Below are 13,064 nucleotides of genomic sequence, written 5' to 3' on the forward strand. Positions count from 1 at the left end.
CGCTCTTGTTACCCAGGCTGGAGTGCAATGGCGCGATCTCGGCTCACAGCAACCTCCGCCTCCTGGGTTCAGGCAATTCTCCTGCCTCAACCTCCTGAGTAGCTGGGATTACAGGCACGCGCCACCATGCCCAGCTAATTTTTTGTAGTTTTAGTAGAGACGGGGTTTCACCATGTTGACCAGGATGGTCTCGATCTCTTGACCTCGTGATCCACCCGCCTCGGCCTCCCAAAGTGCTGGGATTACAGGCTTGAGCCACCGCACCCGGCCAAAAAATTATATTTTAATAAAATTTCTAGCACATTTGAGAAAGTGATCTCCAGGTACAAAAGAAGAACACTGTTCACATTAAAAATAACAGCAACACCTCCCCCATCCAAAAGCAAAGCAAAAAATCATATATGAGGCCGGGCGCGGTGGCTCAAGCCTGTAATCCCAGCACTTTGGGAGGCCGAGGCGGGTGGATCACGAGGTCAAGAGATCGAGACCATCCTGGTCAACATGGTGAAACCCCGTCTCTACTAAAAATACAAAAAATTAGCTGGGCATGGTGGCACATGCCTGTAATCCCAGCTACTCAGGAAGCTGAGGCAGGAGAATTGCCTGAACCCAGGAGGCGGAGGTTGCGGTGAGCCGAGATCGCGCCATTGCACTCCAGCCTGGGTAACAAGAGCGAAACTCCGTCTCAAAAAAAAAAAAAAAAAAAAAATCATATATGAAAAAAATGGATTTTTAAAATATTGTAACCACTTTTAGTTGGCATTACAAAACCCTAAATTACTCATCTTTAGATTTCAGAACTTACCTCACTTGCAGCATATGTATATAGTACTTTATTTTTTATGACAAACCAAAAGTGTTTCCAGGGTTTTTTATTGCCCTTTGATCTGTACAAGTAGCCACTCATAGAAGAATCCTCTGTGTTTGCTGATACCTAGATAAGAAAGTACCATGCAAAGTTTAATGGTTTTCAGACAAATTAAAACAGCAAAATTATTTGCAATCAATAAGTGCTGAAAGCAATAACTGTAATGATAGAATGTTTCAAGATGAAATATATTTTCAAAGTGCTACTATGCAAATTGAACTTTGCTATTAACGTGAGCAAAAAAAGAGAGAAAGACCAATCATTTTAGAGGCAATTATAGAATTTTGCTTGGTTTAACTGTGCCTACATGAGTTTGGGTATGTTTTTTTTTTCTTCTTTTTTTTCCCACCCTCTCAACCCAGCTTTTCCTGACTCTGGGAAGAACCGGGAAGAGAAGGTGTTTCTTTGTGGGTTCATTTGTGTTTTCTGGGTTGGCAGGTGAAGAAAAATAGTTCCAGAAGACTAAAATGCTTTTCTAAAAGCTGGATTTGGGGACTGTATATTTTTTGTTGCTCTTATTTAGGGGCATTAAGGAAAATTATTTGAACCTTTAATTCTGTTCCTAAAAAACATTTTTTGACTTCTACAAACCATATAAACACAATAATAAACAGAAAATCTTACCATTAAGGGAGCTCATTTTAAGAATCAATCTTTGCTTCCCAAATTATGGTCAGGAAGAAAAGAGGCTTATTTTTACTTCATAAAATGTTGAAAATATTTTCATCACTATGCAAAAAGACAGTAAACTTTTGTTGATTGTTTGTTTAAAGACAGAGTCTCACTCTGTCACCCAGGCTGGAGTGCAGTGGCATGATCTCAGCTCACTGCAACCTCCGCCTCCTGGGTTCAAGTGACTTGTGCCCCAGCCTCCTGAGTAGCTGGGATTATGGGCGTGCACCACCATGCCCCGCTAATCTTTGTATTTTTGGTAGAGATGGGATTTCACCATGCTGGCAAGGGTGCTGTCGATTTGCCCGCCTTGGCCTCCCAAAGTGCTGGGATTACAGGCGTGAGCTATGGTGCCTGGCCTATTGATTCTAATATGGTCATTCAAAGTTGTGTTTTTAAAAATGTTGGAAGACACTTTGGAAGTCCAAGGCGGGTAGATCACGAGGTCAGGAGATGGAGACCATCCTGGCTAACATAGTGAAACCCCATCTCTACTAAAAATACGAAGAATTAGCCAGGTGTGGTGTCACGTACCTGTAGTCCCAGCTACTCGGGAGGCTGAGGCAGAAAACTGCTTGAAGCCAGGAGGTGGAGGTTGCAGTGAGCCAAGATTGTGCCACTGCACTCCAGCCTGGGCGACTGAGCAAGACATGATCTTAAAAAAAAAAAAATGTAGGAAGAGTTTAGGATCTACCTTAGTAATGGTATGGCAGGCACATGCTGAAGGCGGCTTCCCATGACCCTTGTCGTAGAGAGTCATACTGTCATACAATCTCCTCACCTTGAGTGTGGACAGAATCTATGACTTGCTTCTAACTGAGAATTTGATGAAGGTGATATGATGTCGTTCCTATGATCATGCTACATTATATATGACCCTGTCTTGTTAGGAAACACTCTAGAAACTTTCTGCCTTGCTGGCTTTTAATTAAGCAGCAATTAAGCAGCAATGTTGAGAGGCCACATGGCATGGAACTGAGGACCTCCAGCCAAAAGCTAGTAAGAAGCCAGGGCTCCAGTCTTGTAAGTGTAAGGAAGTGAATTCTGCTAACAACCTGAATGAGTTTGGAAGCAGACCCCTTCCCCAGTTAAGCCTCTAGATGAGAACTCAGTACTTGCCAAAATTTTACTTATAGCCCTGCAGAGTCCCAGCTAAGCCATGCCTGGACTACTGAGATAATAAATGTATGTTGTTTTAAGCTGCTAAGTTTGTGGTAATTTATTATGCAACAGTGGAAAACTAACACAGGTGGGCTCTGTGAATTTTAAAAGTATATCTTTAATCACATATTAATTGATGAATTATATTAATTTCTTATAAATTGCATGAAAATAATTATATATTGTTTAGTGGGAAATTTAAGATCTAACATTAAATTAGAAATATTTGTTAGGCAACAGTAGGTTTATATAAATATATCCTTACAAAGACTACCAAGTAATATTTTTTAAAACATGAATTGTTTCCTATCTTAGTGAAAAAAAGAGAAAAAACCCAACTAGAATGCGTAACATTCAAATGAAATTTTGCTTAAAATACAGTTATATTGGAATCCTACTGTGTTCTTATCTAAGTTGTTATTAATGTTGCTCAAAATATATTACATTCCTCCTTTATACTAATTTACAATCAGTTTGTCAGCCACACAGGAATATCAACCATAATACTGAATAGCCATGAGTAGACCTACATAATTTTCTTTTTTGAGATGAACTCTCACTCTGTCACCCAGGCAGGAGTGCAGTGGCATGATCTCGGCTCACTGCAACCCCCGCCTCCTGGGTTCAAGTGATTCTTCTGGTTCAGCCTCCTGAGTAGCTGGGATTACAGGCATACACCACCACGCCCAGCTAATTTTTGTATTTTTAGTAAAGACGGGGTTTCACCTTCTTGGCCACACTGGTCTTGAACTCCTGACCTCGTGATCCACCCATCTCAGCCTCCCAAAGTGTTGGGATTACAGGCGTGAGCCATCATGCCCGGCTGACTAGACCTGTATTTTTAAAAATAAAACTGGTGTTCACCTAACTGATCCACAAAACTTTTCTTCCAATGATTTGTTTACTTACAAAACAAATCAGGGTGGGTATGAGGGACTATAAAGCTACACATTGGGTACACTGTATACTGCTCAGGTGATGGGTGCACTAAAATCTTAGATTTTACCATTATACAACTCATCCATGTAACCAAAACCCACAGGTACCCTAAAAGCAATTAAAATTAAAAAAAAAAAAAAAAATCCATCTCAAAAGATGTAGTCTGCCATTCCTGAGAGTACTGAGGCTCTAAATGTAATTCTAAAAAGAGGAGTTTCTAAAAATATTTTAAACATGACTAGAATAAGAACACAACTTCCCAGTTCCTTGAAAAGTTAAACATGGAATTGCCATATGAGCAAGCAATTCTACTTTTGCATATATACCCAAGATAAATGAAAACATATGTCCACACAGAAATTTGTACATGAATATTTCTATCATATTATTCATAATAGGCAAAAGGTGGAAACAACCTAATATTCAACAACGGATGGGTAGATAAACTGTGGTATACACAAATAATGAAATACTATTCAGACATAACAAGAAACAAAGTATGGATACATGCTATAATTTCCATGAATCTCTAACACATTGTGCTAAGTGAAAGAGGCAAGACACAAAGGTCATCCATTGTATGATTCCTTTTATATTTATATATTCAGAAGAGGCAACTCCAGAGGGACATAAAGTAAATTAGAGGTTACCGAAGGGTGAAGAAAGGGGACAAGGGGGACTGATTACTTTTTTTAAAAAAAGAGATGCTTTCTCACTACACTGCGCAGGCTGGACTCGAACTCCTGGGCTCAAGTGATCTTCCTGCCTCAGCCTCCCCAGTGGCTGGGATTACAGGCCCGTGCTACTACATCTGGCTTGGGACTGATTACTTAAGGAGTACAGGGTGTATTTATGGGGTGATGAAAAAGTTGGGTTTTTTTTTTTTTGTTTTTTGAGATGGAGTTTTGCTCTTGTTGCCCAGGCTGGAGTGCAATGGCGCAATTTCAGCTCACTGCAACCTCTGGCTCCCAGGATCAAGCGATTCTCCTGCCTCAGCCTCCTGAGCAGCTGGGATTACAGGCACCCGCCACTATACCCAGCTATTTTTGTATTTTTAGTAGAGATGGGGTTTCACCACATTGGCCAGGCTGGTCTCAAACTCCTGACCTCAGGTGATCCACCTATCTTGGCCTCCCAAAGTGCTGGGATTACAGGCATGAGCCACCGTGCCCCTCCTCCAAAAAAGTTTAAAAACTAGAAAGATACGGTAGTTGTACAACATTGTGAATACACTAAATACTGCCAAACTGTATACTTTAAAATGGTTATTCTCAAAAATAAATAAATAAATAAATAAAAGCCAGGAGCTGTAATCATGCCTGTAATCCCAGCACTCTGGGAGGCCAAGGAGGGTGGATCACCTGAGGTCAGGAGTTTGAGACCAGCCTGGCCAACAACGGTGAAATCCTGTCTCTACTAAAGATACAAAAAATTAGCCGGGCGTGGCAGGCATCTATAATCCCAGCTATTTGGGAGGCTGAAGCAGAAGAATCACTTGAACCCGGGAGGCAGAGGTTGCAGTAAGCCGAGATCAAGCTACTGCACTCCAGCCTGGGCAACAAGAGTAAAACTGTGTCTCGAAAAAAATAAATAAATGCAGAAATAAAAAAAATAATGGTTAACTATGTTATGCAATTTTCACCTCAATTAAACAAAAAAACAAGTTCCAGGCACAGTGGCTCACACCTGTAATCCCACCACTTCGGGAGGCTAAGGTGGAAGGATTGTTTGAGGCCTCCAGGAGTTCCTGACCAGCGTAGGCAACACAGCAAGACTCTCTCTCTAAAAATAAAAATAAATGGCCGGGTGTGGTGGCTTAAGCTTGTAATTCTAGCACTTTGGGAGGCTAAGGCAGGTGGATCATGAGGTCAGGAGATGGAGACCATCCTGGCCAGCATGGTGAAACCTTGTCTCTACTAAAAAATGCAAAAAATTAGCTGGGTAGCTGGGCATAGTGGCATGCACCTGTAGTCCCAGCTACTTGGGAGGCGGAGGCAGGGAAATTGCTTGAACTCGGACGGTGGAGGTTGCAGTGAGCAGAGATTGTGCCACTGCATTCCAGCTGGACGACAGAGCAAAACTGTCTCAAAGAATTAAATAAAAATTAGCCAGGCATGGTGGTATGTGCCTATAGTCCTAGCTACTTGGGAAGATGAGGTGAGAGGATCCCTTGATCCCAGGAGCTCAAACATTTAAGTGAGCTATGATCACACCACTCCATTCCAGCCTAGGCAACAGAGTGAGAGACCCTGTCACCCAACAAAACAACAATAATAAAACACAGCTTCCCAAAGGGAATAGTATACATTGACTTTATAGCACCAACTAGATATATTAATTTCTCTCATCTGACCGCAAAAGGAGCAAAGAAGACATTCTCAATGTTTAGCATTTATCTATCTGAATCACCAGAAGTGCTTGCTTCTCACACTGCAGACCTTGGGTGGGGCCCAAAAATTTCTAATAATTTCTCAAGTGATGCTGATGCAATGGGGCTGGGGCATATTGAGAATGAGTGGAGTAAAATAAGTGGCTACAATTTGCAAGTAGAGGCTTGAAGTGGAAGGCCTGTTTGTGTGGATGGGTGGAAAGAGGTATAAAACGGGATTGGAGTTAGATTGTCTATTCTAGACTAGACTGTAAAGTGTTTTGTAATCAATGCTGTGGAATTTAGATAGTAAAGGGGAGCAAATTTTAAGAGTTACATTTAGAAACTGACATCAGTATAGAGAGGTGAAAATTTACAGAGAACTGAGAACCATCTGAGTTGAGTAAGAACCTCAAAGTTCTGAAAGCAGATGTGGATTCAGAAATTGGGGAAGAGATCATTCATTTTTATATGAAACTTAACCAGTTTCATATAAAACATGGCAATTACAACCTTAAGTTCTATTCATGTTTTTTTTTTTGAAAGAGTCTGGCTCTGTCACCCAGGCTGAAGTGCTGTGGCGCAATCTCAGCTCACAGCAACGTCTGGTTCTGGGGCTCAAGTGAGCCTCCTGCCTTAGCCTCCAAGTAGCTGGGATTAGGACTACACGCATGTGCCACTGCACGTGGCTGATTTTTGTATTTTTAGTAGAGATGGGGTTTTGCCACGTTGCACAGGATGGTCTCGAACTCCCGAGCTTGAGCAATCTGCCTGCCTTGGCCTCCCAAAGTGCTAGGTTACAGGTGTGAGCCATTGCACCCCAGCCAAGTCCTGTTCTTCTTACTTCCTGAGACTGGCTATAATCACTTCATATTATTTCAACTGGAAATATACTCTTTTTTTTTTTTTTTTGAGATGGAGTTTCACTTTTGTTATTCAGCCTGGAGTGCAATGGCATGATCTCCGCTCACCGCAACCTCCGCCTCCTGGGTTCAGGCAATTCTCCTGCCTCAGCCTCCTGAGTAGCTGGGATTACAGGCACGCGCCACCATGCCCAGCTAATTTTTTGTACTTTTAGTAGAGACGGGGTTTCACCATGTTGACCAGGATGGTCTCGATCTCTTGACCTCGTGATCCACCTGCCTCGACCTCCCAAAGTGCTGGGATTACAGGCATGAGCCACTGTGCCTGGCCTCTTTTTTTTTTTTTTTTTTTTAAGGCTAATAAGTGCAGTCGTGAGAAGGGGGGAAATAGTAGAACAGGGAGTTCAATCTGTAACTGACTGTAAACAATCAATTGAGGTAACTCACTACCTTTGGACCAGTCTCAACTGGGAATATACTCTTAACTTTACATAAGAAACATGATTTTGATCAAATTTTTAGAGTTCTTTGCTTCCACAAGAGAACCAAATTAAAAACTACTTTTCTGGCCACAAAACTAGCATAGGTGGACCTCGTTAATAAACTGACCATAATGGAGTAGCCAAATGGCAATGCTCTTTGTTCTTTGACACTTAAATTTGAGGAACTTGGATAGGATATCAATAATGTCTGTGGTTTATACCATTAGCAGGTCTAGGCATATAGTCTATTATCACTATTTAAAATTTTCTTTTAAGTTTAAAGGAAAGACAACCTACTACCAGTGATACCAGCTCTGCATAATCAACCAATGCCTACAAATAAACTGTGCAGATCAATGCCCAAGATATTCTGTGGACTTCTTTCCTCTGGCAAGGGTTCTGCTCAAAGTCATTTTTAAAAATTCATGTGTGTCCAACTTATCTTTACTTTTTATCACTGTTATTAAATGTTCTCTAACCCTTTCAACAGCCATTTTCTAAATGACTCAGGTCAGACGGGAGACCAAGCACCATTGTGAGGCATCAGCCACATCCATCATCAGTATTAAAATTCATGACTTAATAGTTGTGGGAAATGACATCTTCCTTTATGAAAGAAAAACTGTATTATATGCATATGAATAATTCAGCCTCTATCACATTTCAAGTTTAATGGAAACACTTACTTCTTTGAGAGCAGCTGGGATTTTTTTCTGTTTCCTCCCTGATGGAATGCTATGTAAGACTGATGATAAGGCACTTGAAGATTTGTGATTTCCAGGAGATCCAATCCTAGGAGAGTGCTGGTGATCTAAAACAAATGAGGCACACTTATGTAGTCAATGCTCAGCATTTTGCAATTCAATTCCCTTCAAATTCATAGACATTGTTGCATAAAGTATCCATGGAAGGACACTAAGAAACAACATTGATAGCTCCTGGAAAAGGGCAATGGATGGCTGGGAGGTGAGTGGAAGGAAGACTTTCTATTATCTATGGTTTTATACTTTTTGAACTTTAAACTATGTGAAAAGATTACTCTTGTGTGTCTTTAGAATTATGAAATATGTGACTATACTACCAACTTAAAAAAAAAATCCAAAAAACCTTCCCTACTTACTTAAATCCCAAAGAACCCTGATATTGCTAAGTGTCTAGATACCAGACCAACTATAATGAACAAAAGTAGTTAAAAAGGGGCTACTGGACACGGATGAAGTAATGAATTCTGATTGCAGTGGTTCAGAGAAAGCTGCAAAGATAATAAGATGTTTAAGTTGGCCATGAAGGAATAGGAATTCGCCAGGTTAAAACAAGCAGGAGGGGTCAGGGGTGGTGGCTCATGCCTGTAATCCCAGCTCTCTGGGAGGCTGAGGCGGGTGAATCACGAGGTGAGGAGTTTCAGACCAGCCTGGCCAACATGGTGAAACCCCATCTCTACTAAAAATACACAAAATCAAATGGGCGTAGTGGCGGGTGCCTGTAGTCCTACCTACTTGGGAGGCTGAGGCAGGAGAATTGCTTGAAACTGGGAGGCGGAGGTTGCAGTGAGCCGAGATTGCACCACTGCCCTCCAGCGGGGGAGACAGGGTGAGACTCCATCTCAGAAAAACAAACAAAAAACAAAACAAAAACAAGCAGGAGGAACACTATGCACCAAGAGGTCAGCGTGAGCAAAGGCAGAGAGGTATGAAATTAAATCATCTATTTGGAGAATAATGAAGCCAGATTTAAAAAAAGGGGGCTTGTTTGAAGAAACCTGGATTGTTGTTTATACGTTTTAGGCTGTGGAGTGACATGGCCAGATTAAATTTAAAAAGAAAAAAGATTATATCTGACAGTACTAACGAGAAAGGACTAACAGCAGGGAAACCTGTTGGGAAATTATTATAGTTGTCTAGATGAGAAATAATGAAGGCCTTATGAGGGCTGGGATGGAGAAATCAAGACAAAGATTTTGGATGATAAAATTGACAAGTTACTGACCAAATGGGTATAGGTGATGAGGAAAGAGAATTCAAAGACAAATTTTGAATGTTTGCAGCTTATAGCATATACCCAGACTAAAGGGAGGAACATAAAGGAAGAGATGGATGGGTCTTCTTGGAAAATGTATACAGATAATAATAAATTATTAATCTAGAAATATGCAGGCTCTGAAATAGCATGTCATCCACTTTTTATTCACTTAGAAATTCCTCCTTGCTAATGAAAACCTATCCTTCAGGGAAATGAAGAACAAACTTTTAAAAATTTAGATCCTGGCCAGGCGCGGTGGCTCATGCCTGTAATCCCAGCACTTTGGGAGGCTGAGGCGGGTGGATCATTTGAGGTCAGGAGTTCGAGACCAGCCTGGCCAACATGGTGAGACCCCATCTCTACTTAAATACAAAAATTAGCTGGGCATGGTATCCCGTGCCTGTAATCCCAGCTACTCAGGAAACTGAGGTAGGAGAATCGCTTGAACCCTAGCGGCAGAGGTTGCAGACTGCATCACTGCACTCCAGCCTGGGTGACAGAGTGAGATCCTATCTCAATCAATCAATCAATAAAATAAAATAAAATAAAATAAAATAAAATAGGCCGGGCGCGGTGGCTCAAGCCTGTAATCCCAGTACTTTGGGAGGCCGAGGCGGGTGGATCACGAGGTCAAGAGATCGAGACCATCCTGGTCAACATGGTGAAACCCCGTCTCTACTAAAACTACAAAAAATTAGCTGGGCATGGCGGCACGTGCCTGTAATCCCAGCTACTCAGGAGGCTGAGGCAGGAGAATTGCCTAAAACCCAGGAGGCGGAGGTTGTGGTGAGCCGAGATTGCGCCATTGCACTCCAGCCTGGGTAACATGAGTGAAACTCCGTCAAAAAAAAAAAATAAAATAAATAAATAAATAAATAATAAAAAATAAAATAAAATAAAATTTAGATCCTATAGGTTTCAGGAATTGAACTAAAAATCCCTTCCCAAAAAACATAGACCTGAGTAGTCCTGCTAAGTTGCATTCACTTTAATGGAGGATACCTGTAAATAATGAGCAGGGAAATATGAAGTACCATTTTGTGTTTGGTCAAAAAGCTGCACATTCACATATATATTAAGATCTCACTAAGTTGGTTCAACTGACTAGAATTAAGCTAACAAAGTGCCATCTAATGCACTTCCACAGAGAATTACTTTACATGTAGATAAAATGATATGTAATGAGCACGCCATCCTGTGAAACGATAGACTTCAAAATTACTGGAAAGTTAAAGTTCTCTTTTACTGTTTTAACATGTAATGACATTCCTACGGTTTTCTTAGCAAAATCTTTTTCACAGACTAAAACCAAATTTCAGGCCAACCTCTCCTACAATTACAACAAAATATGAATTAAGAAAGCTTACTACAGCCGGGCGCGGTGGCTCAAGCCTGTAATCCTAGCACTTTGGGAGGCCGATGCGGGTGGATCACAAGGTCAAGAGATCGAGACCATCCTGGTCAACATGGTGAAACCCTGTCTCTACTAAAAATACAAAACATTAGCTGGGCATGGTGACGTGTGCCTGTAATCCCAGCTACTCAGGAGGCTGAGGCAGGAGAATTGCCTGAACCCAGGAGGCGGAGGTTGCGGTGAGCCGAGATTGCGCCATTGCACTCCAGCCTGGGTAACATGAGTGAAACTCCGTCTCAAAAAAAAAAAAAAAAAAAGAAAGAAGCTTACTACAAATTTGGAGATAAGTATCAACAATCATATTGCTAATGTACCGAAGGTGCTTCTGTCAGAAGGTTGTTTGAAAGCATCTGGGGAATAAAGGAATTTTTGGTTAAATCTTTACTTATACATTACCTAATTTCTGCAGTTCTTGGAAACAATGTTCACATACTCTTGCTGGTTGATTTTTCAGGTAATCTAAGCCATACTTATTGGATGAACAAGCTTGGCATACAATCTGAAAATACATTGGAATTATTTTGTTAATTTCATTAGAATAACTCGTGTTTCCAAACCATGAAGTATGTTACAATTTACCGTGCCATCCACTTTTCAAAACAGTTTCACAGTCACTGAATCTCATTTGGTCTCAATAATAACCCTATGGAGTTCGGGCATACAGTAAACTAATGCATGGTACCACACTTGTAAGATGAAGAGGCCACAGATTATTACTTACAAAGGGCTGACTACATAAAATAATAAAGTAAAGGAGTTAATATATACAAATTGCTTAGAACAGTACCTGGCATGCAAGAAGTCCTGTGAGGTATACTGATTGTCATCATAATAATCACTGCTGCAGCAACGACCATGTCTCTGCTTCTCTACCAAGTTCTTGGGCTCTGTACTAAATGCTCTCTAAATAGAACTCCATTTAATCTTCAGAGTAACTCTCTGATGTTGCCGTTTCTGCACCCATTTTACTAATGAGAACATGAAGTCTTAGAAACATCACTAGAGATAACTTCAACACTGAACATTCCCCCTAATGAATACTATAGATACTTAATACTAGAGAAAGGCAGTTTAAATAATAGCTGAAATGCGAGGGCCTATTTAATTGTTGTTTTGTTAGACTTTGATTCAAAGTTACTGATGTTCTAATGTAACTGAGGTAGAAGGGTGGAAGTTCCCTAAGAAGATTCCCTCTGCCCCTAAATATTTAGAGAAAACACCATTCAGGCCGGGCGCGGTGGCTCAAGCCTGTAATCCCAGCACTTTGGGAGGCCGAGGCGGGTGGATCACGAGGTCAAGAGATCGAGACCATCCTGGTCAACATGGTGAAACCCCGTCTCTACTAAAAAAAATACAAAAAATTAGCTAGGCATGGTGGCACGTGCCTGTAATCCCAGCTACTCAGGAGGCTGAGGCAGTAGAATTGCCTGAACCCAGGAGGCGGAGGTTGCGGTGAGCCAAGATCACACCATTGCACTCCAGCCTGGGTAACAAGAGATCACACCATTGCACTCCAGCCTGGGTAACAAGAGCGAAACTCCGTCTCAAAAAAAAAAAAAAAAAAAAAAGAAAACACCATTCATGCTTTCTTCCATTAACACAGTAATAATAAATGTTATTGATATTCTTGAACTACAATGGTTTATGAGGGGAAATATTCTTCCTCACTATGTATAGCCTGGAGAAAGTAAGGACCACAATGGAGATAGGTGTTATCCTCGCCAACCTTTCCACAGGCCCGGCAGTGGTGTCGTCTCCAGGTGAGAGTAAATTCACTTGTGCAGATCATACACATTGTGGCTCTGGTATCAGGAATCCAGATGGGAGCCTTTGATCCAAGAGGACTAACTTCCTCTTTATTTTCTGAGTCTGCCTGTGGAAGAAGAGCAACTTCTGATTATCCCCATGCAAACTGCCTGCTTTTTTATTCAGCAGTGGCGTCTCACACTACCACTAAGATGGGGATGAGGGTAAGGAGAGATGGCTCAGGCCTGTAATCCCAGCACTTTGGGAGGCCAAGGCAGGCAGATCACTTGAGGTCGGGAGTCCTTGACCAGCCTGGCCAACACGGCAAAATCCTGTCTCTACTAAAAATACAAAAATTAGCCAGGTGTGGTGGCAGGTGCCTGTAATTCCAGCTACTCAGGAAGTTGAGGCAGGAGAAATATTTGAACCTGGGAGGTGGACGTTACAATGAGCCGAGATTGCGCTACTGCACTCCAACCTGGGTGACAGAGTGGGACTCCGTCTCAAAAAAAAAAAAAAAAAATGGGGATGA

At 41.4% G+C, this 13,064-nt stretch overlaps 1 protein-coding gene across 1 annotated transcript in view; it reads right to left on the reverse strand.

The window, feature by feature from the left end:
- Positions 1-13,064, reverse strand: part of FGD6 (FYVE, RhoGEF and PH domain containing 6) — a 135,882-nt gene that overhangs the window by 4,579 nt on the left and 118,239 nt on the right. Inside the window, exons 16-19 of the mRNA XM_032298222.1 lie at positions 12,513-12,659; positions 11,183-11,285; positions 8,040-8,164; positions 806-934 (exon numbers count right to left, since the gene is read on the reverse strand). Of these exons, the coding sequence (XP_032154113.1) occupies positions 806-934; positions 8,040-8,164; positions 11,183-11,285; positions 12,513-12,659 (504 nt within the window). The remainder of the gene's footprint in view (positions 1-805; positions 935-8,039; positions 8,165-11,182; positions 11,286-12,512; positions 12,660-13,064) is intronic.

Source organism: Sapajus apella, unplaced genomic scaffold, assembly GCF_009761245.1.
Source record: "Sapajus apella isolate SASKATOON/1434 unplaced genomic scaffold, GSC_monkey_1.0 scaffold2, whole genome shotgun sequence".
Lineage (NCBI taxonomy): Eukaryota > Metazoa > Chordata > Mammalia > Primates > Cebidae > Sapajus > Sapajus apella.